General features: G+C 38.4%; 1 protein-coding gene across 1 annotated transcript; it reads left to right on the top strand.

The window, feature by feature from the left end:
* The first annotated feature begins 91 nt into the window (after nt 1–91).
* On the top strand, nt 92–27,694 carry hsd17b4 (hydroxysteroid (17-beta) dehydrogenase 4). The gene is made up of 25 exons (XM_014995918.2): nt 92–252; nt 724–777; nt 2,272–2,379; nt 2,842–2,901; nt 2,994–3,015; nt 3,167–3,213; nt 3,343–3,427; nt 5,157–5,344; nt 7,598–7,689; nt 7,793–7,817; nt 7,961–8,089; nt 9,973–10,085; nt 18,490–18,602; nt 19,299–19,422; nt 19,653–19,704; nt 20,608–20,679; nt 21,167–21,270; nt 22,895–22,960; nt 23,341–23,410; nt 23,553–23,659; nt 24,027–24,113; nt 24,252–24,338; nt 24,845–24,983; nt 26,261–26,388; nt 27,029–27,694. The coding sequence occupies exons 1-25, from the start codon at nt 201–203 to the stop codon at nt 27,116–27,118; spliced, it is 2,214 nt and encodes a 737-aa protein (XP_014851404.1). The 5' UTR covers nt 92–200; the 3' UTR covers nt 27,119–27,694.
* The last annotated feature ends 178 nt before the right edge of the window (nt 27,695–27,872 follow it).

Below are 27,872 nucleotides of genomic sequence, written 5' to 3'. Positions count from 1 at the left end.
TCAAACTGTACAGCCTCCTCGTGAAACAAAGCGTCGCTAAAGCAGCGTCACCAAATCCAGGTATCTGATTGGTCAGGACTGAGACTCTCCCTCTTCATGCGGAAGTTGTAGTTCTCTGTCACTACTCTCACTTTCTAGCATTCAGTTCTGCAGGTGAAGCATCGGAGTCGGTCTGTCCCTGAAACAGAGAGTCCACAGAAATGTCTTTGTCATTCGAAGGAAGAGTGGCGCTTGTCACTGGCGCTGGAGGAGGTAAAACTGCAGCTCCGTGTGCTGTCCGTCACTTTAGATATCATTTAGAGCTTTAGCTTCGGATGCTAACTGGCTAAATGTGGCTGACATTTGTTTGGAGAACTCTTTTAGAGAAAAGTTACGAAAGCAGCTTGTGCACCACACAGCTATTTTACGTTATATTACACGCCCATTTGTAAATCTGTATATTTTGCTGATTGCTGAAAGTGGCGACGAATCTGCAAAATTACTAGCAAATATAAAAATCATTGTTATGATTAGATATTAAACACGTATGTTGCTGTTTTATGTTCAATAAGACTGTTTCATTTGTAAACTCGGGGAGCAAAGTGCAAATAACGCAACGACCTATTACTCTGCTGTAAGTGTGTGAAAGGACACATGCATAAAGCAGCTCTTGCTGCTGGATTTGTTTGGGTCTGGTGAAAATTTTGCTTAACTTGTTTCATTTTTCTGTGTTCCTTTCTACAGGTCTTGGCAAGGAATATGCACTGGCCTTCGCTTCAAGAGGAGCCTCTGTTGTTGGTAAATAATTAATTGCATCTAAACTAATTGCTTGATTTTCAGAATAAAAGCCCTGCAAGCTTTGCACTCTGTTGACATGAATGGAAACGTTGTTACCTAGGGCAGGCGTCCCCAAACTTTTTCCTGTGAGGGCCACAAAACTTTTCCCTTCTCTGGTGGGGGGCCGGAGTCAGTTTGTAACAGAAAAAGTGTGACGATTGCAGGAGTGCCTAAATGTAAAAATATATTGTTTCCCAGAAAGCACAATCAAATAACCCTCTCTGGGTTCTTCACAGAATAAATCCAGGAAGGATTATAGTCCGTATTTTCCAAACTATGAGCCGCATCGGCCTATAAGCCACAACCCCAAAGTTTTTTGTTTTTTTTAAACAGTAAACATACACATATAAACCGCAGAAATCTCTGCCGCTCCAGGTTTTCTACAACGATGCAGCAGAGGGAGGCGGACACCCAAAATTTCAGTAATAACAGGTCAATTGAATATCACATTTATTACAGTTGAAAAAGAAAAAGTTGCCAAGTTTAGATTTAACTGAACTGATTACGGCAGTTTCCGAACGGTAACTGTAACAGTAAAAGTGCTGATCCTTCGTGTCTGCTACTAGCATGTGCTAAATGAAAATGGGCGCCTTCTTCTTCTTCTTCTTCTTCTTTAGATTTCAACAGCAGCTTGCATCCATTATTGTTGCACTACTGCCATTTACTGGATCCTAATATCTATACCTCAAACTCTCATAATTATCCCAGTATTATTTAAAAACCCGAAAAACTTTTTTCCCTCAATGCTATTAACTGATCAACAACATTCTCAAATTTCAATTTTCTATTAAAACCTAATTCTGTTTTAATGGGCGCTTTCTTCTTTTATTTCCAATTTTGACTTCCAATGATTCACTTCCTGCTGAAGAGCCCCCTGGTGGTTGAAGAAAAATCCACATATAAGCATCTTATAGTCCGGAAAAAAAATCTAAACGCTCTCTGGTATTGTTCAGGGGGCCGGGCCGGATCTGGCCCCCAGGCCGTAGTTTGGGGACCACTGACCTAGGGTTTCCGTAATTATGTTTAATGAGTTAGTTGTATTGCTTCTGATCATGTATAAAAGCAACATTCTTACAGAGGTTCTACTATAAAAAAATCTACTTTTTTGAACTTCTTATCATGTTATAGTATTATTCCATCATCCAAAACTCTGTTTCACATGTTTAGTTCTGAAGAAATTATGTGTGTGTGGAGGTACCCTTATGTAGATAAGCTGCACTGAATAAGGTATTTGAGATATGTGCACTGCAGTTATTGCAACAGCAGTGATTGGATTTTAAACTCACCTGCGATTGTCAGTAAAAATAAATGCTGCCTTTAATATTGACTTCGAATGCTGCTCTCATCTCTGACCAAGAATCTCCTTTAGTTCAGTTTTCGCTTGGGGTTCTGTTTTGGAGAACTGCACAATTTGCGCTATGTTGCTAATCTTTGTCTTCTTTTTTTGCAATAAAGTGAATGACCTTGGGGTAGACACAAAAGGAGGTGGAAGAAGTTCTGCAGCTGCCGATAAGGTGGTGGAGGAGATAAGAGCAAAGGGGGGCAAAGCTGTGGCAAACTATGGTGAGAAACATGGACTTCCCTCTATTAAATGTAGTATGTTGTTTATTTTATAGCAGATAGAAAAACTGTATGACTCATTTTCCAGCTTGTCCCTCTAACTGATGAGTTTGTTAGCGAGTTTTGATAATGTTAGAACCCCATATTATTTTATTTGTGCTTCTTCAATGTGAAAAAATAAATCTTGTACAGAAAACAAGGCTTCCATGTGTCTTACTAGTATTTCTTTTTAAATATCAGATTTGTTGTAGGGTGACTAATCAGCTAACTAAATGCCAGATTGTTGCTTTTGTAGTCAAAAATAGAGTAAAGTTAAGCTTTTTCTGTTTGTTTTTGTTATGTATTTTTGAACTCTTCCTTTTTTTTCTCTTTGAAAATGCAATCAGAAACGGTGGAGCCGAGATTTAGATCTAAACTAATATAATCAAGTCTTAAAATCCTCTATATTTTCTTTTGTGTATATAGATTCTGTTGAAGATGGAGAGAAGCTGATCCAAAGTGCCCTTGATGCCTTTGGAAGAATTGGTTTGTATTTAATTTTTGAAAGCTGTAATCAGTAAATGATATTTAGTGGTGGTTTTTCTAGAATGTATTTTGATAATATTCTTCTTTTTCAGATATTGTTGTGAACAATGCTGGGTAAGTTTTTCTCCAGTTAAAATTATGGGGATCCTCTGGTATTAGAACACAGTTATTACAGTAATTAAAGTGTGGACCATTACAATAACGTGAAAGTGAATTTTAAGTTTTAGCTCTTACATTGTTATTCTTTTTGCCTTTGTTTACCCAGAATACTTCGTGACCGTTCATTTGCCAGAACCAGTGATTTGGACTGGGGTAAAGAGATTGTTTGGATTAAAAAAACTGATTATTTATTTACTTATTTATCAGAAACTCAAGTTAAGAGTCAAGTCACCTGGATACAGATAAAAAAAAGCATTTTTCTTATGCTTGTTGTCATTTCAGACCTTATCCATAGAGTTCACTTAAGAGGGTCATTCTTGGTAACACGAGCTGCCTGGAACCACATGAAGAAACAAAACTTTGGCAGGTGAGGATCAAAGCAAGCAGCTGCCAGTTGACATTTATACTCAGGCTCAGGAGAGATACAATTCTGGCTCAAAAAGGTTTGTAATGCGGTTATCGACAGACGCATCTCACAAAATGTAAAAATCTTTAGGTTTTTCACAAATTCAGCTGTAAAATCTCTATGTAGATTTGTTGTTACATGTACATAAAACAACTGGCTGTTTACAAGAAGTGAAAACTGTGGAAACAACAGAGTTATAAAGATTTATTTAGTTTGTTGGGATCAGTGATGGCACTGAAGGAGCTCTACTATAAATATAGTCTTATTTGCTCTACTCTAAATAGAGAAGAGCAAATAAGAAAAAAAATTGTAGGTTTTGGGTCTTTTTTGTCTTCCTTTTTGATGAAGTATCAAATAGTATTTTGTGGAAAAGAAGAAAGAGGTGAACTCAAATGTTGCTGTTACCATGAGTGGCATATTTCTAGAGTTTATTATACTTGTTGTTATATGGTACAGGAAAAGTACTTTGTATTGATTTGTGTTTTTTAACACACCATGCCCTTTATGTTGCAATAAATGCATCTAGTTGGACATCTAGTTATGATCTTTTCTTTTATAAGACACTTTGAATTCCCTTGCACAACTAATGGCCACTGAAGAGTAATAAATGTTAATTACACCTGCACTGATGTATAGAAATGCATCTAGCAGTGACAGGTCTATTTAGATGTGCCTGTTTTGGATTATAATTAGCGGAGGAAGGTCGTTAGCTTGAAGTAGGAGGCAGTTGCCCTTCATGGGTTCATAGAAGCTGCTCTGCTTGAAATGGAATATTACATTTTAAACACTGACTCAACTTTTTTTGCAGAAACTTTCTTTGCACTGCAGCATGCTGCTGTTGACCAAGTCTAGCAGAAAGCAGTTGAAAATGGTTGTGCGAGTTTTAAATCAATACGCTGACAAATGCTATTACGGTGTTTTTCTTAATAGAGACAGAAATCATTTTAAATTCTCTTTTGTTTGTCTATATGTTTTCCATTTCTCATGTTCAGGCCTGAAATTCAATCTTTGTGTGCAGCCACCCTAAGTAAAGAATTTATGGCGCACTTGAAAGAAAAGTCATATCGAGGAAACATAAAAAGAAAAGGCGAAATGTCAGTCACCTGACTCTCCAGTTCTGTCTCTCTGATGGCGTGGAGAAATACTGTCACTGAACAGCTTTATCCTCTCTACCAGCTATCTGATGCAGCATTTTCTCGGTGTTGCTCTGTAAATGCCAAAAGATTTGTGCTCCATGTCCTTTGTGCATAATAGCTATTGATGTGAAAAGCATTTTGTCATTGCCAGTCCCTTGGAGATTGTATTGTTGTAGACTGTATGCTATGGATCACTACTTGTTTTATAAGCAGTGAGGTTTTGCAGATGTCTCCTGCAGTTAATGTGGCATTGATGCTTAACCTTTTTACTTGTTCTCGACTGAGTTGAACCGCCTGCACGAGATTGTGCGCACAAGTAATATCCTGTGGGTTTGATGTATAAACATCCTTGAGCTCCTAAATATGGATTGGATACTCTCACGGTTGCTGAAGAGAACATATTCTTTATTTGCAATGACTAGGCGCTTAAAGATTCTCGGCATGCATGGAAAGTATCTTTCCTGTGAGATTGTGTGTGGGTTGTTTCTGTCTCCTGCTCCTGCACAGCGATTTCTGTCAAAGTGCTTTAACTCGGCCTTGTCTTCTGTGACCAGAATCATCATGACTGCGTCAGCTGCGGGCATTTATGGTAACTTCGGCCAGGCCAACTACAGCGCTGCCAAGTTAGGCCTGCTGGGGCTGGCTAACACTTTGGCCATCGAGGGACGCAAGTACAACATCCACTGCAACACAATCGCTCCTGTGGCTGGGTCCCGCCTCACGGAGACCGTCATGCCGCCAGGTAATCAGAGATGACATCGTTACACTGAATTGGTCAACATAAGGAAAATAGATCTAAACCACATCCTTTTCTCTTTTTGAAAATGTTAGCATATGTCAACAAAATGCTTACTTTAGTTTTATCTTCTATATTCTGTTTTCTGTGCTGTGGTGAAATCTGTTTTTATCATCTTTATTAGTTTTTACTTACCTGCATGTGGTTTTATTAGGCAGTTGTAGTCTCAGGTTTTGTCACCAAGGTTTCTATGGATATGGACGAAACCTTGGCTGAAAGATGCATCACGATTTCATATCAGTTGACATCGATAGTTATTGATTTTGAGTTTTTTTGTTTTTATTCTTTTGTTCCTGCCAAACTAGTGACGTGACCTTTCCTGTTTTTTCCCCCCACAATTTTCACTCTAATTGTTTTTTATTTTTAAGCAGATAAGAGGTATGATGGCGAAACCTTAAACTGCTCCTGCACGTTACTCAGCAGACTGTTGCTAGGTAACCAAAGAGTTACCTAGCAACCAAAGAGTTACCTAGCAACCAAAGAGTGAGTGAGTTAGTTGATGCCAACAACCTTGATTAGTTGACCAGGAGAGGTTGAGCAGCTAAAGCCTTTAATGCCTGTAATGTCTACTTCACAGAAATGATGATAAAGCATCGGTAATCCACAATAATATGAAATAAAGCTCGGGCAGCTTTTATAGTACGCCTCAATACATATGAATCATTAAAAGTTAATTTATTAATTTATTTTAGTCATGAAAGTATATTGTGCATATATTCAGTTCAGAAAAAGCGATACATTCCTCTTATTTTCTTGCCTTTGATGGCTTACAGCTCAGGAAAATTATTACATAAGTCCAGCAAAAAAAAAAAAAACAACTCTTAAGATTAAATTCAAATATGTCTTGTGCGCCCTTTTCTTCTTTCCACTTAATTTTCCATTTGTTTGCTTAGTGCTCAGATGCAGCTTCTTTAGAAATGGCCTTTTGTGCCTCACCCTGTTTGTCAGTGGTCTCAAACTGCAGTCCTCAAGGGTTGACGTCCTGCAACTTTTAGGCGTCTCTCTGTTTCAGCACACCTGGCTCCAATATTAGTTAATCAGCAGTCATCTGCAGAGTTTGACTGCATGCATGCTAGTGAGGCAGTTCAGCCATTTAATTTAAGTGTGCAGGACCAGGAGAACGTCTAAAAGTTGCAGGACACTGACCCTCTAGGAATGCAGTTTGAGGCCACTGCTCTATGCATTGTCTGTATTAAAAATCCTTTTTTGTTGCTTGTTTTTGTGCATGAAAAACAGAAGTTTGGGTTACCTTGAGCTGAAAGCCATAATAAAACTGAATTGTATAATAAAACTGAAATGTATTTTTCAATCATATCCAACTTTCTGAGATGAAATTTACATGCCGCCTAGTAAAACTACCCCAAAACTAGTTATTTAACCAGTCAGTCAGTTAAAAACGAGACTCTGTGCTTGTGTTTTAGCATCATAAAGACCAGGACAATGGTGCTTGTAAATGCTTTTGGTTCACGGACATGCTCTGTGACTACAGCTCTGTTGACGCGGGGAATAAACAGGAATGGTTTTGTTGTCATGCCGTGCTTGTCTGCAGTAGCATCTGTCACGCTGTGCTGTGCCAACTGTCTCAGGATGGCCTCACCTTGGTAAATGACTTGGTTCCATATGTTCATGCTCACTGACTCAGACTTTTCTGAAAGACAAAGAACAGAACTCACCCTGGTGCAAACATGGTGAACGCAGCGAGGCAGAATTCCTCCTCTCTTATCACCAGGGGGCAGATATTTTAAGCACACATACTGTACGGCGTCTGAAAGTAAATATTTCATAGCTGATGAAGGGTATTAAAAGAGTTTGCTATAATGGGCTTCTAACTTCTATATGAGTCGATTTTGAATGGAAAATTATTTCCTCTGGTTTTGTAGCTCATTCTGTTTATTTTTACTGTTAAAAATATTAACCTTAAAACAAAAGCAATTGGTCTTGTGGTGCATTCAGATCTGTTTGGAGAAGATACTAAAAAAAAAAAAAAAACTCTAGATAACTGGTAAGTACCAAGAGTGTTCACATAAGGAGATGGTATACTCCACATAAAGATTAAAATGTATAGATGTAGCATCCATCCGTCCGTCTATCCGTCCATCTCTCTATCTGTGGTTTATGCAGTGTGTAGTGCTAGTTGAGGAATAGTGGACTGTAAATCGACTCTGCTCCGTATTAAATGTTTGTGTTTTGCGTCTTTAGACCTTGTGGCGTCTCTGAAGCCTGAGTACGTCGCCCCTCTGGTTCTCTGGCTCTGTCATGAACAATGCCAAGAAAATGGAGGACTGTTCGAGGTAAAATAACTGTCCTGCTGGACAGTGACGACCTTAAAAAGATAATTTTTCTCCTCTAATCTGAGTGTGTGATGGTTTATTCTCACGTTTCCTCTTCTTGCAGGCTGGCGCAGGCTGGATTGGTAAATGTGAGTTCTGTGCAGTTTTCCTGAAGAGATGTCTGCATGTGCTTGTAATATCCATTAGCTCCAGGCTCCTTTGTAATGTATGTGTTGGATTTTTACCGGGCGGTGACCCCCTTCCCCTCATTTGTGTGTATCCGCGCGCGCAGTACGCTGGGAGCGAACTGAGGGCCGGATTGTGAGGCAGAGGAACAAACCGATGACTCCTGAGGGGGTCCGGGACCAGTGGGACGCGATCTGTGATTTTGAAAATGCCACCAAGCCAGCTAATGTACAAGGTCAGTGACACCTGAGGCCAATTATGTGCTCCATGCTGCAATATTTTTTTTTTATTAATACACAAGTAAACTGTACTGTGAAGAAGCATTTCCTTTTATAGATTGTTTTTGTTCTTTCAGATCATTAAACTAATTTTACACCAGCAATTACAGTTAATGGGCTTCAACAAAAACCAAGAAGTACTGTTAAAGGTCTCACAAAGAAAGGGAGAAAGTCAAGGTGAAAGCAATGTTCAGTCTGAACAAGTGCAATTTTCCTGGAAAGGTCTGATGGAAACGGAGAGGTTGTCCAACGCTGATTATTATTTCTCTCCGCCTCCTCTGGCCGTCTCTGCTCTCTCACATGTTAAGTTGGGGGCAGTGGGGGCTGGCGTTAACCGAACGGGGGTGGTTTTCCCACAGGGTGTGAGCAGCTCTCATTAGCATGGCTTTGTTGTGCCTCCTCATTTGTAGCTTAATGCGAAGACTTGTTGCCGCCCGTGTTCGGTAACCACTCGCCACTGATTGATGGTAATGAGCGGCTTTAGTCTTCCCTCAGATTCTGCTTCCTTGGTTCTCTGGGATTGCCTTGTTGTGTTCATGTTGTATGCATAGGTATTTAAATCTTTACACTCCACTTTCAGACAACGTAAAGAAGGAACTAATAAGTATAACAATGAGAGATTTTTAGGATCTTTTTTGAAGCTACATCTAGACTGGTATCTTTAATTAAATTGTTGCTTGTGTGATTTCACAATCTTAAATTAGATGTAGAATTATTATTTCTCACAAGGACTACATGTTGGCTATTTAAAACCTACATTTGGATAAGTATGGAGTTTGAGCTTAAGTTTTAAATGATATTTTATGCTTGTTCTACAAGTTTTTTTTACTTTTTTTAAAACTATAACAGAAAATATTCTATATATCTTTTGCTAAAGGTATTTTTCTTGTAATCAGAGTTGCAGTTGTATTACATTCATCACCACTGAAGCTCGTAGTTTCTTTCATGATTTAGTGATTGAGTCTGGTTGTTTCAACATAAAAAATCAGCTTGGTTCATTTAAAATGTATACATTTTTCTGTTATCAACAAGAAAAACACCAGTAAGTTGTTTTGTTTCTTGCGAAACTCTGCAAAATGTGGTTTCAGTTATGGTGATTTTTAGACAAGATTAATTAAATTCATTTCAAAAATACTTTGTTTATCCCGAAGGAAAATTAAACGTTGCAGTAACTCATATCATCCAAGAATCTTCAAGAAGTTGTTGTCGGAAATGCTGCAAGGATCTCCAGTAGCAGTCAGTCTTGCTGCCCGAAGAGGCCTCTGACTGAAGAGAGTGTTATTGAAATGCCATGAAATTCTACCAGCTCAGGTTCCACAGTAACATGTCCCTAAATACAACATCAGCTGTTAGCAAGCACTGCTAATTCACCTCAAAGTTCAGGTATATTTTGAGTGCTTAAGATGCTAATCAGTAAAAAAAAAAAAAAAAAAAGTAAGAGCGAAAATACTTCCAGCTGCACAGAATCCAAAACCAGAGGGAAAAATTGTTCAAAAAAGCAACTCCTCAACCAAACAATGAAACTAGATGCATACCTTTTATTTTTAATTTAAAAATTACCACATTAAGTCCTACCAGACAAGTTTTATTTATGTCTGGTGATTGATGGTAAGAGCTAATTGAGAAGATTAGTGCCACCTCTGCTCTTTTCTCTGTTTGTAAAATATACATCTTACATCAGCAGGTTTCTTTTCCAGTTGTGAAATATGGACGTTGTACATTAGATCTTAATACAGAACAAGAGGATGCAGCTCATCATTATTAAAACTTTCTACGGTTTTAATGGTTCCGAGTTTCTTCTCCTGTTCTGTATTTTTCTTTCTTTCTGGTCTTGTTGCAGAGTCTCTGCATTCAGTTGTGAGTGTGCTGTCTCAAGTGGAGTCAGATGGAGAAGTTGGTGCAAATCCAGCAGCAGCTGCCGCCTCCGGAGCAACAGGATCAGGGTTTAATCCTGTAAGTTAAGATGCAATTTCTGCTCCGGTTTTCTTCAACACTGGGCTAAAGATCGCTGAATTTATTTTCATCACACTTCCCTCTTTATCCCTGTTGTAAACATTTTTGCACCCTGTTGTCAGGTTATGAGTAATGTTTGGATTCAGCAAGCTGAGAAGTTCATGGTGGGCTTATTCTAGGAAATCTGAAACGTAGTTGAAGCACTAGATGCCTCGGACTTGAGGGGAAAATATAGTTTTCTAGTCTGGATCATATTTTAACAACTAATATTCAAGTTTAATGCAAACAATTAAATAATGATAATCATTTTAAAATTAAAGTAAAAACTATTACCGGAAGATTTTTTTTCCCTTTGGAGTTGCACTATGATTGAGATTTTGTTAATTTCCAGTTCAGTCTCATCATATTTAACATTCTGAATATGCAGAACCTAATTTTATTTATTTATATAATTTATTTTTGTGTCTATATACATGAGTAAATCCTTGATTTACTTTTTTTGTAGGATGTTAAAAAAGAAAAACATTTTTTTAAGTAAAATGTAATTATCTGACTAGGTAAAAATAATTCTAGATAGATAGATAGATTTAACTGATGCAATCAAAAGTCAATTTTGATCTACTGGATGTAAATCCATTATATATTTAGTAATATTGTGAGGCAAAAGAAAAATTGAGGTTAGCTGACTCCTTTAATAAAATCTATTCAGTTTTTCAATCAAAAGTTTTGTCTTTCCTGACGGAACAGGCCCAATTTGCCTGAGTTGTAGATGAGTGGACAAGAAAACCTAAATAATAAATAGCTGAGAAATTGAATGGATCCAGACAGACAGGTTTTTGTTAACAAAGAGATTGTTTGCTTCCTGCAGGTGAATCCATGCAACAGGAAATGTTTTGCAGTTTGGCAGCAGGGAACATGAGAAACCTTCTTGTTTGCGTATTTAGAATAGTGGATGATTGACTTTCATTTATTTTGGCTAGTTACTGTCAGTACTGCACATGGTCACGTGTTGTTTGCTGAGACAAATGAAGGCGACATGGAAATCATCAGAAAAGAGTTTGAAATCACAGTCAAGACGCCTACATATGTTTGAAGAAGCTGGAAAAATATGGAAATTGGCTTTTGTGATTTTCAACTTTTGATTAAGACAAGAAAGATGTGTGTGGAAAAATGTTTTGGAAATTACTGTTTCCTAAAAGTTGAAAATATAAATTTCCAAAAACAACTTCCGACATTTTTTTTCTTGAAATTATTTTAAATTGAAAATCTTCTTTTATGATTTGCCACATCAGAGTTTGGATTCAATACTTTAACCCTCAGTGGTTTTGTTTTTCTGTTTCTGGTTGGGAACACAAAAACACCCAATTAAAAAAAATCTTTTTTGACCAGTATTCCACCTTAAATCAGGGTTTTGAACTTGACCTACGGTTCATAGATTAAGAAATTATCAAAGGAAGTTTTGAAATAACTTTTGTTTTCGGTTTCTCCATTCATACTCTCTCAGTAGGGTTAAACTGTGCAATTATTTCAATATTTAATATTTACTTAGTCAAAGTATAATTTAGACCACTAGAAGTGATCCAGAAGTCAAAAACATAAAGTGTGCTCTCTCATTTTTGCTCTGCTTTGTTCATTGTTCAGGCACCCATGGTGACCTCTGCTTGCATTTTGTTTCTTCTTATGTTGGCTGCACTTATGAGGAGCTTAAGGGTTTCACCCTGTGGCCTGTGGGTGTGACAACAAAGGACATAATGACTTCTGAAAGTATGCGGCTGTAAGCTCTCTGGCTCTTTCAGACGTTGCATCTCATGACTCTGTAATAAATCCACACAGCATAAAGTCAGGGACGATAATTCCCTCTTTAGCAAAGCTCCTACAACATACATACTGCAGGAAGGTTGATATCCCCCGTAAATCTGAAAAGTCGACACACCAGACAAGCGTCTGCGCAGATTAGCTTTTTAAAAAGATGACTGCGGACAGCAGAGTATCTCCCCTCAGTAGGTGTTTGTTCACGTTTCTGTGTTCCCACTCGCTGAACTCCGAACGCTGAATCTGTGACAGCTCACATATTGCAGAGTTGCTTAAATAAAAGATTAGCGCTACAGTAAAATCTCACCATGTGCATGATATCCACAAGGACTGCAGCCGCCTCACACTCGTAGCGCGCAGTAGTCGCGTTCAAACTTAAAATAACTGCATTAAAATCATCCTCTCCAATGTAGTTTAGTTTATCAGAAAAACTGTCATCAGAATAATTTATACGATGAAAAATTGAAATCTTTGGGTTCGGTGCAGCATGAAGACTGCAGAAATGCTCACTGGAGCTATAACAGAGGCTAAATGGGGTGTGCTTTTTTTAAAATAATAAAAAACAATCTGCTCTTTTTTTAAAATCCTGCGGTGGATGAGCAGCCCTCGCCGTGCTCATTCAAAGATTTTATAGTATTGTTCCTAAAATGTTTCCGTCTCTCTCTGGTATCTCTGTCCTCCTCACTTTGTTTCTGCTGCCTGCTTGGGATTTGGAAGAGAGTCACACTGTAGCCTAAAGATAAACATCCCCATTGTGTCTTCATTAGACTGCATGCGTGCGTTTGTGTGTGTGTGACAGTGTGTGCAGCTCCGCTAGTTGCATTTGCATTCTTGTCCTTGCTGTGCAACGCATTGCTTAAGTTACACCAAGCTGTGCTGCTGCTGTGCTTGTGTTTATTTTATGACATGCTCCTCTCCAAGTGCACAACTATCTTACCAGCACTAAATGGTTTTATGTGTTTAGATGTTTGAAGGAGGATGTAAGGGCAGTAAAAAGGTTAGTTTCAAAGAGGCCGCATGATAATTACAGACTGTAGTTTCCGATTCAAATAACTCTGTTGTATTATTCAGAATTGTTTCTGTGCTGCTTTCACAACATGGCCTGTAAAACATCACAGATGCTTTTCAGTTTAATGCTGTTATGCAATTCAGAGGCTACAAACTCTATGGATGAATCTCTTATCAACTAAAATAATTAAATGTACTTCTCTGGTTGACTGAAGATGTTGATACATGTAAACGGTGCTGCTGTCTTGCCAGGTCCTACTTGAAAAATACATTTTTAACTGGTTAAATAAAGGTTGTTTATTATTATAGCTCATAAAGTATGTACAGTGGACCCATCAGTGCGAAAGAGGACATTAAGATTCTCCAACAGTGGTAATGTCATTATATTTTACTTGTTATAAAGACACCACTGAATTTCAGCATTAGAACTTATTTAACATAGATAACACTGGGCAACAGCCAAAACATCGCCTGGGGTTTTTCAACTCGTTTAGGGTCATTTTCATGTGCGGAATCAAAAAGATCACATTGGTTTTGCTCAATCAGGTCAACTTTCTGGACTATGGATGCAACATGAGCATCAAAACGCATGACTTGTTCTCACATATGGATCGGTTTCCTGAGAATCTGGGATCAATGAGCGAAGAGCAGCGGGAGAAAGTCCATCAGAAAAGGAGAATTTTGCACAATGAAGACGTAATGTTCAATTTACATGTACTGAACCTTATCAGTGTTTATTATTCAATTTACAGAAATCCAAGTTTGTAATTTGTAATTAATGCACATTTTTTTCCTCCTAAAACCTTTTCTGGATGATTGAAATAATAGATGTCATTTTTGGATTCAGCAGTGCAAAAAAAAAAGAAAAAGAAAAACACAGACAACTTCCAAGGAATAGTTTTGTAACAATATGGTTGCACAGATTTTTGTAACAATATGGTTGCACAGATTTTTATTTAAGGATATGAGAGTAAATGGGGTCACATTGTTTAGATTTTTGAATTATTTCCCCTCCACTTAGCACAATTACACATCATTATTCTGTTCTGTTGCATAAAATTTCAGTAAAATAGACTGAAGTTTTGAGCTTAATGCAGAGATGTCAAAACTTTTTGCCATGTAGGCTTTGTAGTAAAAGTTTTTTACATTTTTATCATTTTCACAATAGTACCACAAAATATTGTGATAAACGTCTAAGTCCATATCGCTCACCTTTATGGAGAGCCATTTCGGCCAAAATTAAATAAATAAATGTATAGGGAATATATTTATTACATTTATTTAATTAATTTTATATTTATTTTCCCTATACATTTATTTATTTAATTTTGGCCGAAATGGCTCTCCATATCTTACACCTCTGCAGTGATGTAACGTGACAAAATATGAGCAAATACTTTTATGAGGAACTGTAATAATGTGTGAACACATGAAAGCATATAAAATGAAATCAAAAAGGAGTGTGGGAACAGTTCTGAAAGAACGCCATTTCCCACATCTGCATTTTAATGCAGTTTTAATTAAAAGCGAGCCTCCAGAGGCCGGGCTTTATGGTGATTTCTGACCAACTGAGAGGTGATATTATGCTGAGGGAATCGCACCACTCTGCCAAGCAGGATTGTTTTAAGCTGAGGCTCTGTGGTCATTAATATGACAAATCAGCTGCAGCAGGAGAGCTGTGACTGTAATGCTACCACAGAGGTGTGATAATGCTATACGTTTCTCGCATTTAATAACTCTGATTGATATGAATGAGCCGCTGCAATCCCTTTCCAACTCTGTTTAATTCATTCTCTTTCTGAAGTTGGTATTGCTATATTTTAGGTTTTAGCACACTCTGTGGTGTTGGACATTAAGCATTCAATTAGCACTGTAACAGGAGCCTGAGGGCCGACGAGTTTTTGTCTGGGGGAGACAGAGATGTGGGAGTCATATCAATTAAATACATACTTTTTAATTAAACATAAAATCATTAACTTGATTCCATTATTCATCATTTCTTATTCAGAAATTAGCTCCTGGGTGAGATGTTATTTAGCTTCTCTTTTTTCCCTCCCACTATAAACAAGGATTGGGCGAAAGATTAAAACCACTTTCTGGAGCAACATAAATAATCTGCACATTTTCCCTGAATTGAGTTAGTTAGCTTCTGTCCTCAACACTGTTTTCTCTTGGCTTAATTTTCAATGCTGCATCTGTAGCTGGACGATATGGTTTCATACTTATCAATATTGATAATTATTAGTTTATTGTTTAGAATATCTGAAGTACTGCCAAACTAGTGGCGTGACCTTTCCTGTTTTATCCACTGCTTTTACTCCCTTTAGTCATTCTGATCTGAAAATGCAAAGCGTGAGACAGTAAGTACCATGCGGCCCTGATAGGGGGCAGTGCTGAGCCCCGTAGGCACAGTGGGTAACAGGAGCTCTTCTTCTACACATTGAAAAACTGAAAACAAATCAGTCACAATAGAAAGACCCCCACTGTACGTTATGCAAAGAGCATCCAGAAACAGTTATTTAACTGGAATTATCGTGTCTAAAGAAATTTTTTGAAATAATAAAACTGTTTTGAAAACGGAGTATCAACATGACAAATTATAAAGTTTGACCATGTTGACCATGTTATTTTTCTTTTCTTTTCATGGAAATAATACAGGGTTTCCCCCAGAAAACTTGCTAAGCCCTGTGGTTGGGGCGCTTGGCAGTCGTTCATCCAGCGGCCCGTCATGTTTTTGAGTTAAAAAATGTTTAAAGTTGACAGGAAACTTGAAGATGTCACTTGAAAATTATGTTATTAGAAGACTAGTGTCTGAACACCAACTATAAAGTGTTAAAATGCAAACATAAAAAAAAGAAACTTAAATAAGCAATGCTTGTCCTGGTGGGGGCACAAGTAAAACCTGGTGGCCCGCCAGGCTTATAATACACTGGGGGAAACCCTGGAGTATGAATGCAGACAGATGACTGGCAATTAATCTAATTCTCATATTTGGCAAATTTCATATTCACAAATGTAAATTTTCGTCATCTTCACCCTTTAGTTTTTTTAGTTTAGCTACTCAGACTATATTTAGCCACTATTCCCAAGAGATGCTAACACATATGACTGTGGTAACGTCTTCTTTCTGTTTTTTTTCTTTTTAACAATGTATTTACTGTAGAAGGCTTCATTTCACATTTTGAGTTCTGTTCCTCATTTTTGTATTTGTAAACAAAGATTTTATCTCAATAACTTAAAAAACAACCAAAAATAAAAGAATAATAATAATAATAATAATAAAAAATAGTCAGAATGGAATGGAACTGACTCAAAAGCCTTTTTTATCTCTTCTCTTGTATGTTTTCTTTAATGGAGGCTGAAGTTTAGGTGCTTGGGTTCAGTTCAAAGCTTAAACATTTTCTTAATTTCCAGAAAATGCATGAAAGAAAATTTACATAACATAATCATCTAGTATCATAAATAAAAGGAAGTTTATACATCTTTAATGATGTTTATTGGGTTTTTTTATGTGATAGAAAACCAAAAAGTAACTCATAATGGTGAAGCTTAAGGACAATTAATTAGTTCTGACAGCTTTTTGTGAGTAAAAATCCTCCAAGTATGGCAACAATTTGTAATCCATCCCCGTCTATGCTGATACCCCAAAGTCCATTGCAACAAATTACCTTCATCTAATGAGTAGAAAGTCCATCTATAAGTTTTGTGAAGGACTCAGAGGTTTGTTAGAGAACAAGCAGCTTCATGAAAACCAAGAAGCAGCTGGTATGAAATAAGATTGCTTGAAAAAATGCTACATGTGGTGCTAGCATCATTCTGTGGGGAAGCTTTTGTTCAGCAGGGATGATCAGAGCTGGTGGGGGGGATTGAATGTTGCTGAAAACGGGAGAATAATGGAGAAAAACCAGATGGAGACAGTAAAACATTTCTAAATCCAGCACTGGATTTAACCAGTTGCCTTCAGAAATCACTTAAGTAGTAAATATTAGTGGTGGGATTTGATTAAATTATTTAATCAAATTAATTGCTGGGGCTTTAATTCATTAATTTAAATGAATCGTATTGTAATTGAAAGCTAAATATTGCCAGAATGAACATTTTCAATTCAAAAAGTGTTTTTGCTGCTAAATTATTAAATAAAAAACCCATATGAGCTCAACAACAAAGATATTTACTGATTTTAATCAGTTGTTTGTGGATGTGGTTTAGTGGTGGAACTCGATTAACATATGGATGATCCAGAAACATGTAAATACCAACGTTCTGGCTCTGGACCTTAGCGTATATTAAGATTAATTATACAAGTTTTATGTAATTAAATTAACTCGTTAAAGTTCCCTCCCTCTTAAATAGTTGGGGGGTTTTTCCAGGGTGAAAATATTTAAGTCTTCTTTGTCACTTAGCCTGTGACAAATAAGACTATGTTTCAAGTCCAGTGACTAAATTTTTTATTTGTGTGATATTATGCTAAGAATAAAAACAGAAACACGTTTGTTTTTTTTTTATACTTGTTCTGGAGCTGGAAATTAATGACCTGAGGTTCTGCCAGATGTGCTAAAACTGCGGTTGATGACGGTCTGAGAACATTTCTGACGCTGCGGATCGCCTCACCTCATTGATCTTTAGGACGGCTTTTGTTGCTCGGTATCATTAACGGTTAATTACTGTTCAGCTCAGGAGTTTGTGGCCGTTCTCAGGCCTCCCGGCGCCTCCGATGCAAACACAAATCGAAGTTGGCTCAATTCTTGGCTGCCTCTCTCCACCCATTGTGTGATTGTGCTGATCTCTCACAAAGCCCAGCCTGATCCCGGCCTGGAGCGCAGCCCTGAGCTGCTGATTCTCCCTTGCTTTCAGAGACCACCCTCCGCTCAAAAGGCTCAAGGACCGCTGAAAACACACCGTGAATGAAATTCACCGGCTACTGAATGTAAAAGTGTTATTCACTGAAAACAGGAAGCGTTAATCTTTTGCCATAGTTTACGACGTTTAGCTAGTGGTCGTATTATTTCCTTTTTGTAGCAAACACCTTGGTTTGTATTTTCTGTTATTTAATCTGTTTCTTAATCTGTTGCAAGGGATTAAAAAACTCCATCGCACTTATTTCTTAAGGATGCAAAGGATTAAAATAATCATATGAAATTCTTTTTACTTCAATTTAATGTTTTAACTCCCTGCTGATTCATAATGGTTATATAATTTGTTGATTTTTGCCTCTCCCTTTCTTCCAGTATTTTCTTTATGAATATACTCTATATATTTTAGGTGTTACACATGCCTGGTATTTTAACTTGCTGCAAAAGCAGCTGTCCTCTGGGGACTTACAACTAAAGTTGGGATGGATACTGAGATGGGTAGTGGTTGATTTTTATATTTAATATTAGTTGTTGGCAGCAGAATCTGAGGGTTCTGTTTTATTTGGCTTAGTTTGAGAGGGAGAAAGGAGTTTTTCTGCATTTTCCTACATTCGGATCGCAGATTTTAATGTGTTTTATTTGGATTTTATATGAATGTGGTGCATTAATTTTGAAATTGAAGACAAATGGGATCTGAGAGGTAACATAATAATAATAATTTTGTTCTCCAGGCGGAAGCTATCGGACAAAAACTTCCCTCAAGCTCGTTCAGCTTCACCTCTAACCAGTGCATCCTCTACGCGCTGGGAGTCGGCATGTCCACCAGAGATCCAGACAGCCTCAGGTTTGCTTCTGATTTTTGTTTGTGTGCCAGAAAACTAGCAAATTGTTGTGAGAACCCCAAAAGTTTTGACTGTTCAAAGACCGTCATCCCTGAGTCTAATTCAAAGAAAGTTACACAAAAGAAAAAATCTCTAAAAAATGTTTTTGCTACATTTTCTGGCATTTACCAAATAGAAATAGTTTTTGTAATTCTAACTGTCCTAAAACAAGAGAAGTTTGGTGGGATTTATCTTCAGATAGTGAAGGCAGGCATTTAATTTTTAGCAAGAAGGTAATTGTAATAAGATTAACAATAATAATAATAATAATACAGTGTTTACCCATGATTTGTTTGGATTATTTCAGTGTAATGAATAGTTATTATTAAAAATGGCAAAATTGGTTTTTATTGTGTTTAACTGGTACAAAAGGTTGAAATTTGGGGATTTTTTTCTTCTTGGGCCCTCTCAAAACGTAATGTGTTGCTATATTTTAGTTTACCTTGTCCCTATTATTAATAGGAGTAATAAATGATATCATATAATGCTGAACTGAAACTGTCTTGTTCATTTGTGGTGCTTTCATGCTTGAATTTTACTGTGAGAAAAGTGCATGAACCCTGCTTGCTTCATTGTCATGCATGTTCTGCCATCTGTGCAACCGTTTCTGTCTTGGTGCGCTACTTCACACTTCACCGACACTTTGCATCCTAACGTAGGTTCCTGTACGAAGGGCATCAAGACTTCAGCTGCCTCCCCACGTTCGGGGTCATCCCCTCGCAGGCCGCCACGATGGGCGGCGGCCTCAGCTCCGTCCCTGGACTCAGCATAGACTTCACACAGGTCAGGAAACGTGCAGATTACTCTCCAGGATGTCCGCCTGTGCCGTCTTGCACATGTCTAAGTGTATACACAACTTTGCTGTTTGTAAATATGTTGATGCAGATTTATGTCCATATGGGATATTTCACACAGCCTTGCACACAGAAGAAGAGTAAATAGTTTGCTGCTAATGCTAATGAGGCTGCGGGACTTTCTGGTGAATGTGTGTCACAGCTGTTGTGTTGTTTCAGGTTTTGCATGGAGAGCAGTATCTGGAGCTTTACAAACCTCTGCCTACTTCAGGTATTTACCCCTTGACACTGCGCAGTGGTAAATTAGGGTTGTAGCTCATCATGAAAGGAAGTAAACGCTCTTTCAGTGTCATTTACTCAGGCTTATGAAATATTATTCTCTTGGATATTTGAAATAATAAGCAGTTAGTTCCTTTACATTTTGCTGGTTGATAAATTCTCCCACAAATTATTGCGATAAACAATAAAATTGTTGTTTTAAGACTATTTTTAAGTCGTAGCATTAATCATTATTTTTTTAAACGCTTTATATTGGAACTGGATAATATTTAAATATCCAAATTGTGTGTATTTTTTTTTTTTGTATTTTACAGCCTAAAATTCTATTACTACTTAATAAATACAATGTATTCATATTAATTTGACATGCTTTCTGTTTGATTTCTCAGATAACATCCTAGTTTCGACTTACTGACTGACTGAAAACATATAAAGAAATAAAAAAGGGTTGTTTTATTACCTGTTCGGTCTCTTGAACTAGGCCTAAAATATTTTTTGATATTTTGGTTTGAAACCCAGAAGCTTGTTGTTGCTGTTTTTGTTGTTATATTTTTCCTCAGAAACTCTTCTAATCACATTTCTGTTTATGCTCAGTTGTTGGATTTTAAAGAGTTTTACCAGCTGCGACTCCGTTTTTACATTTCAAACGACTGTAGCCCAACAGCTGCATGCATCAGTATTTCTTTTTATCCAGAATATTTTAGCAGACCGATGAGATGGGTGGAAAATAATGCCACTCTGTCAGTTTTTCCAATCGATTAATCGCTCTGATAATCGATTTCCTTGCAGAAATCATCAAGCATCTTGTAAATTTAACATCGACTGGTTCTCTTTTGAATCAAGATGTTGCAGAATTGCAAATATTTTCATGTTAAGCGTTTAATTGTCCCTCCAGGCACCCTTACCTCCGAGACCACAGTCGCAGACGTCCTGGACAAAGGATCCGGAGCCGTCATCCTGCTGGACGGTGGGTTTGGATTGACCTTTTAACAGCGCAGAGTTTCCATCATACAGTGTATTTATTCAAAATCCATTTGTTTTCTTCAGTTTAATGTATTGTTTGGCCTCACAGATCCCTCTCAGGCTGAATTAATGAAAGTTAATTTACAGTCTGTGTCTGCAGGGGCCAGAATAACAGACTGTGAATGGCTCATACTTTTTGTGTGGCAATTCCTCAGAGATGAATGTTATTTAAAACCACTCTGATCTATAATTAATCCATCTTAAACCAGGAAACTGTGGGACCTGGGGTTTTTTCTGTGTGTTGACTCGGGAGAATGTCTGAAATGTCCTCGCTCACATTAAACCTGTTAGCTGTGGTGAAAAGAGAAGTTATGCTGGGGTTAGTTTGCATGCTGCAGTGACATCGTGTCTGTTTTCTTTCTACTTGACAAGTATGCAGAAATTTGTTTTGGTTTATCATGTAAAATGCCAGCATTTGCTCTGTTTTTCAGTGAACACCTACAATGGCGACGAACTCGTGTGCTACAACCAGTTCTCAGTGTTTGTGGTTGGAGCTGGACGCTTCGGAGGAAAGAGGAGCTCAGACAAAGCTAAAGTATGTCAGAGCTTGTTGCTGAGTGTTTGCTTAAGAGTCATAAAAAGGCTTTTCTGATTGGAACAACTAATTAGTGGACTGGGAAGCAAAGAGCATGTTGAAATGTCCCAGTTTGTTTGAATGTGAAGAGCTCTGAGATACAAATGACAAATTATTGAAGCTTTTTTAAAAAATAAGGTGGCAAAAAATGAATATTTCATCAAGTAAAGGGAAGAAAAACAACTCAAAGATCCTTGTCTAAACCCTACCTACTGTAAAAAAAAAATAAATAAAATAAAATAAAAAAAAAAAATATATATATATATATATATATATATATATATATATATATATATATATATATATATATATATATATATATATATATATATATATATATATATATTTATATATTACAGCTGTTATAGAGAAATTTCCAGATCTGAGTTGGATAAAGTTGAAAACATCCTTTGAAATTAAAACTTTATCCAAAGAAGGAATATTGTCATAACTTTGTCAGTAGATAATCAGAAGTTTCAGTGATTAGCGAGACACCTTGGAGCAGCATGTGCCAGAATACGCTGCCATATTTAATACCCTTCACACTCGTTAAATTAATCTTTTATTGCAGCAGCACAATTTTATGCAGAAAACTGTATGTTTCCACTAAACAGGCTGCAGAGGAAATAGTTATGCTACTCATGTCTGCATCTTAATGTTAGTAAAACTGTAGATATTTTCTTTTGGTCTTAAGTGGAGATTCTGACACTTCATAAACTACTTTTAAAAGGTATCACGTATTTTCCAGGCATGCCGTGGCGTTTTATACCACTTTTTAAAAAATGGTTTTAACCTTAAGTTTTTATAAAAATTCTGTACATCTCAAAGATGACTTAAAAGAGATTTTACTTTGCAATTTAATGCTTTGAAAATGTGATAAATGTGACTTTTTATTACTCACTGTATAGAACTTGGATTATAATCTGACATCCATTAAATGTCAGATTTAATGGAAAAGGCAGCTTTTCAGAACAAGTAAGAAGGTTTTTGGCAATTTTTGAGAAAAATCTGCAATAAATTCCCAATTATTTATTAGTGCAAAAAAGTGTGGGGATTTGTTGATTTTGTGTGAATTTCCAAGGTAATTCTCAAAAGACTTTAGGGACTTTTTGATATAATTTGGAGGTAAACGGATAAAAACTGCAATGATTTGATTGATAAAATAATATTTAAGAAACCGTTTAGTCTGGATCCTAGAGGGCCATATAAAAAGCCACGGCGGGCCGGATTTGACGCATGTTCTCTACATCCTGGTCACAAGTTCACATACACTCATTGTGGGCACAAATATCATGTATATCCAAAAGATGCATCTATGATTCACCCGTTTCCACTTATTAAACGTTAAAAATTAGAAAAATGTTGCTGGAATCAAATCATACTTCTCCACATTTGTGTGTCTCTACTATTCTCTGCTGTCTGTGGATTTTACACTCGTTTATTTACCCTTTACAGCATCCTGGTTTTTTTGCATATATATATATATATATATATATATATATAACTTGAGAAAACTGTTACGAATCCTCCATCATGTTCAACAGTTTTTTTTTGTTTTGTTTTGTTTCGTTTAAATTTCCCCCAGGCTCCTCTGCCTCCACCCAAGCGCGCACCAGATGCTGTGGTGATTGAATCAACCACAGGAGACCAAGTGAGTGTGTCTGTGTGGGTTTTGCTGCAGAATAAATCAGCCGAATTGATGATGCAAGGGTGAAAATAGAACATGTTGGGTTTTCTTTTTACTCCTCTCTGCAATAATCATTAAGTTCGAGTCGGAGTATGTGTGGCGACGGAGAGTTTGAGCGCGGGTTTTCGTTCTGTCAGAGAAGAGAAATTTGCTGACTGCAAGATGCCGTGTGAAAGCAACGAAAAGAAAAAGAGAAATCCCCCAAGCATTTTCAAATGACTGCATCTGTATCACTTCAAAGGCACTCTTATTTTAGGTGTCTTTATGATAATTTAATTTTATCCCACATGAAGCTATGAATAAGATATAAATCTAAACAATGTCTGCTCCCCCGGCGGTTGCAGGCCGCCTTGTACCGTCTGAGCGGAGACTGGAACCCTCTGCACATAGACCCCGGCTTCGCCGCCATGGGAGGTGAGAGCAGAACAAGACGAACCGCTGTTCGGTCCGGACTCCCCGTCTTCTTTTGGGTTTTTTTTCCCTTCTTTCTCAAATGATGTTACCACCATCTCATTTATTCTTGCTCATGCTGTGTTTAAAAATGCTACTGGGTCAGGCTTCAGGGCTCCCATCCTGCATGGCTTGTGTTCGTTCGGCTTCGCGGCGAGACACGTCCTCAAGCGCTTCGCCGACAACGACCCGGCGAAGTTCAAGGCCATAAAGGTGAGCGTTGCCTCTCTGGGGTTTCAGATCAAATGTCTGCATTGCTGCTTTCGTATGCTGCAAAGAATCGTCACTTAGTTTCCACATGAGATTTGATGAAGCTGTTGAGAGTAGCTCTGTTTTCACCTGCAGGTTTATTACAGCACTGACTTGTTGCAAATGAAACAAAATATGGCCATAAGGTAGAGATAGGAAGATGAACGTAGCTAAAAGCAGGAGAGTCCTGGAGGAATATCTGTTCACACTGCAGCCTGAAGTGAAGTGAATTACGATTGTTTTTTCGCCTTAATGCGACTTGTATCTGATTTTTTTTCGTCCATGTAATCCTGTAGTTATGTGTCCCCTCCCTCCTCGCTGCTTCTTTCAGGTCCGCTTTGCGAAGCCCGTGTTTCCGGGTCAGTCGCTGCAAACCGAGATGTGGAAGGAGGGCAGCCGGATCCACATCCAGTGTAAAGTGAGTCTCTCTCTCTTCTTTTTTTCTTTTTTCTTCTTCTTCAGCAGCAGTGAGGATTACACCCTCATCACGAGCTGCGGTGAAGAGATGAGCCCGAGCCGCCTGCTCTTCTGATGAGCTCTCGTCTCTTTCATGCAGGTGAAGGAGACGGGTGATGTCGCTCTGGCTGGGGGCTACGTGGATTTGCACGGCACATCAGAAGCTTCTCCTGAAATTCTCCCTCAGGTACATGAAGTCTGGGAACGAAAAAAATAAATAAATAAATAAAACTACCCTCACTGTCAATTATTCCACTGTAATTCGTTTTATTACTTTCTATTTTTGGTGGCCTCATTTCTTTCCATTGTCAAAGGGGGTGGACAGCGGCGGTCACGGTGGCCTTTTTATTCAGCAAAAAAAAAAAAAAAAAATCTTAATAATGTCGCCTCGTTCATTTAGGGGCATCAAAGTGAGCAAATGAAGCTCAGTTCAGATTTTTATTGAGATAAAAACCTGAACCACCGAGATTCATCCTGTGATTGCAGTGAAAAGTAGATTTCTGCTTGGATTTTATGTTACGCAACATAACGAGGAGCTCGAACTCAGAAAATGTTGTTTTACAGATTGCAGAAAGAGTTTTCACAGGTTGTTTGATGTGTGCATTTTCCCTCCTCGGGCCTCCCACCACTCTGCACCTTTGATTCGGACAAAACGGATGTATATTTTCTGCCTTTTCTCTGCTCCTGCTGCAGGGAGGAGGCCTTCAGAGCGACCTGGTGTTTGCAGAGATCGGGCGGCGCGTTAAAGATCTGGGCTCAGAGCTGGTCAAGAAGGTGAACGCCGTGTTCGGCTGGGAGATCACCAAGGCCGGCGAGAAAGCTGCAGAGTGGAGTAAGTTGCATGAACACAAACGTTTTCATTATTATCGTTCAGCAAAAACTTTTATTTCTGTTAGAAAACTAGATGGGCAACACTTAAAAAAATAATATAAGAATAAATGTACAAATATACATATCTTCTGTTTTATTTTCATTGGAATAAAAAAATTCCCTCAATAATCAGTGGAGAAAAAAAAATCTAACTCTTCTTGTTCTGCTGAACAACTTTTTGCATAATTATTTCTACCGGAAACTCAGTGAGGTTGGAAGGAGGTTTTTCCAGAGCTGTATAATCGACTTTTTCACGGCAGTCCTAAGTACGATCTTTTTCAAATTTCAGCCGCTTCTCATTCAGACGCGTATCTGATTGTTTTCAAAGCGTCTGCAGTCTGAACGTTCGTGTCGCATTTTATCTGGCTTTTACGTCATTCTTGTGAATGAGTCTGTAATTGAAGCACATCACATCACAGTCCCACCACTGCTGGTTTTAACTACGTATCCAAACTGATTTTTCTACAGGAGTTGTTCCACAAAACACTGTTTCTATTAGTTGTGCTTTCTTGTTGCTAGTTCTCATCGTCTTATGATCTTGTGACGATACTTTTGGCTCCCGTTGTTGAATAAACTATAAAATCGATCCATAAACGGCTCCCTCCGTTAACTGCTCCCATAAACAAAACGCTGCTGTTTGACATTAAAGTTCCTCTGTTTGGGGTCGTAAACTGTCTCATTACGGTCGCATTGGATTAGTTTGAACTACATTACAAAAAAAAACATTGGATTTTAGCAAAAAATAGAGACCTGCTGTGTGAACGCAGCCTGGGAGAAAACTGAGAGGAGCTGTGTATTACAAGAGGAGTTCTGGAGTGAGACAGCAGTGAGGTGTGCTGCAGGTTCAAGGTGGAGGTGGGAGTGCATCAAGGATCGGCTCTAAGCCGCGTCCCGTTTGCTTTGCTAGCAGGACGAGCTAGGAGACGAGGTTAGAGAGGATTGGTCGTGGACTACGATGTTTGCAAATGACTCTGTGATGTAAGAGAGGACAGGAAGCTGTTTGGTGTGAGAGTAGAGGATGCATCGGATTGGACTAAATGGAGACGGATGTGAACAAAAGAGAACCGAGATTAAAAATGTCACTTTTTGATCCAAGTTAAGCTGATTTCACTGATGTAAAACCAGATTTAGTTTAAATACTGTGCTGGAATTTGAAGCCGAAAACGAGTCGACGGAAAGTGGAGCTTTTTGTTTTCTAATCCGTCTTCTTGTCTGTGTCTGCCTCCGCTCCCCCTGCAGCCATTGATCTGAAGAACGGCAGCGGCTCTGTGCTCAGAGGGCCGCCCGGCGGGAAGGTCGACGTGACCTTCACTCTGTCAGACGAGGACTTCATGGAGGTGGTGACGGGGAAGCTTCAGCCTCAGAAGGTAACGTCTTTGAAGCTCCTCCGCCTGCGTCTGGGAAACTTCCGCCTCCCATTTCAAACGGCCGCTGCGACGGCGAACCACTTCCTGTACATTCTGATTACGGGGAAAGTTCCTTTGAGGCTCCCCTTCGATCCATAACGACGTCCTGCTTGATCTCGTCTCGTCAGATAAAATATGGACGCGGCGATCTCTCGGAGAGCCCTCAGCGCAGACAATCAATCGCCGCTGCTTGTTATGTCTGTGGCATCCCATCTGTCGGTGGGAGTGGCCGTCGCCACGCAGAATTCATGCGCTTCTGCTTATTGATCTCGCGCCGCCTTCGTTCGTCTTTATAGAAAGTCGGCGGGCTGGAGATCCCTCGGGCGGGTCTTCTCCTCTCTCTGCGGTGATGAAAGGAGCAGCTGGGGGAAGATTAGCTGACGGAGTTGAAAGAGGAGCTGCTAACTGTCTTCCAGGGTCATCATAACCCCGTCGTTGGATTGATTTCAGCCGAGCAGAGCAAAGAAAATCCTCATCAGAGGCTCGGTTAGCTTTCTTCTGCGCAGGGATCATCTTCGTCTCCTTTCATCTTAATTTCCTGAACGCCGCTCCGCGCTCTCATGACAAATGCTGCAAAATAAACGTTTATTTTTCTTGTTAGGCCTTCTTCTCCGGAAAGCTGAAGGTAAGAGGGAACATCATGCTGAGTCAGAAGCTGGAGGTCATCCTGAAAGACTACGCCAAGCTGTGAGCGCCGCCGCCGCCAACCAATCAGACGGCTTCAGGAACCCGACCACATCGACTCCCTCCTGCTTTGTGTTTGGTGACCATTTCTTGGCTCTCTAAGGAAATTCATTTAAAAAAAAAAAGAAATTACCCACTGAGACATTTCAGGAATTAATTTATCTCCATTGAATTAATTTAAGGACTCCCAAACTGCCTAATCCAAGCATCAGGTGGGGAAATGTTTCGGTTCAATCACATCTTTAGCTGCTCAAGTCCCTTCAGAATATTTAATTAACCACAATTTTCATGAGTCGTGAACGTTTATTCACGTTTTAATAACGCACAAGTTGAATTTATTAACGTTTCAGCTAAACTGAAATAATCAAAGTCTAGAGCAGCTTTTATGATTTATATTCTCTTTTCATGACTAATTTACCAAAGTCAGAGGCAGTTTGATGTATCTGATGCTCTAATCAGCTCAGTTTATACTAATGTAAACTTTTACTGTATTTCAACTTTATTTGTGCAATTTAATGCAAAGTAACGTTTGCTCTTGTAAAATAAATTGTGACTCTAATTAAAGCCTTAATGTGTTATCTCACATTTCTCTTCTGTTTATTTATACAACACCATTTAAGAAGCCTGAGCTGAAGGTTTCAGACACAAACGGAGCAGAAATCGATCCAAAATGATCTAAACTCCAGTTTCGTCCTAGTAGAAAAACGACGGGATGAAGTTTGATCACTGGCTTTGCAGTGAACTCACATGAGCGAGCATGT

This window comes from Poecilia mexicana, unplaced genomic scaffold, assembly GCF_051168715.1.
Source record: "Poecilia mexicana isolate PSO_F unplaced genomic scaffold, ASM5116871v1 scaffold_9, whole genome shotgun sequence".
Classification (NCBI taxonomy): Eukaryota; Metazoa; Chordata; class Actinopteri; order Cyprinodontiformes; family Poeciliidae; genus Poecilia; species Poecilia mexicana.
The sequence above is the reverse complement of the archived record's forward strand: the minus strand, read 5'-3'. Positions and strand labels throughout refer to the sequence as shown.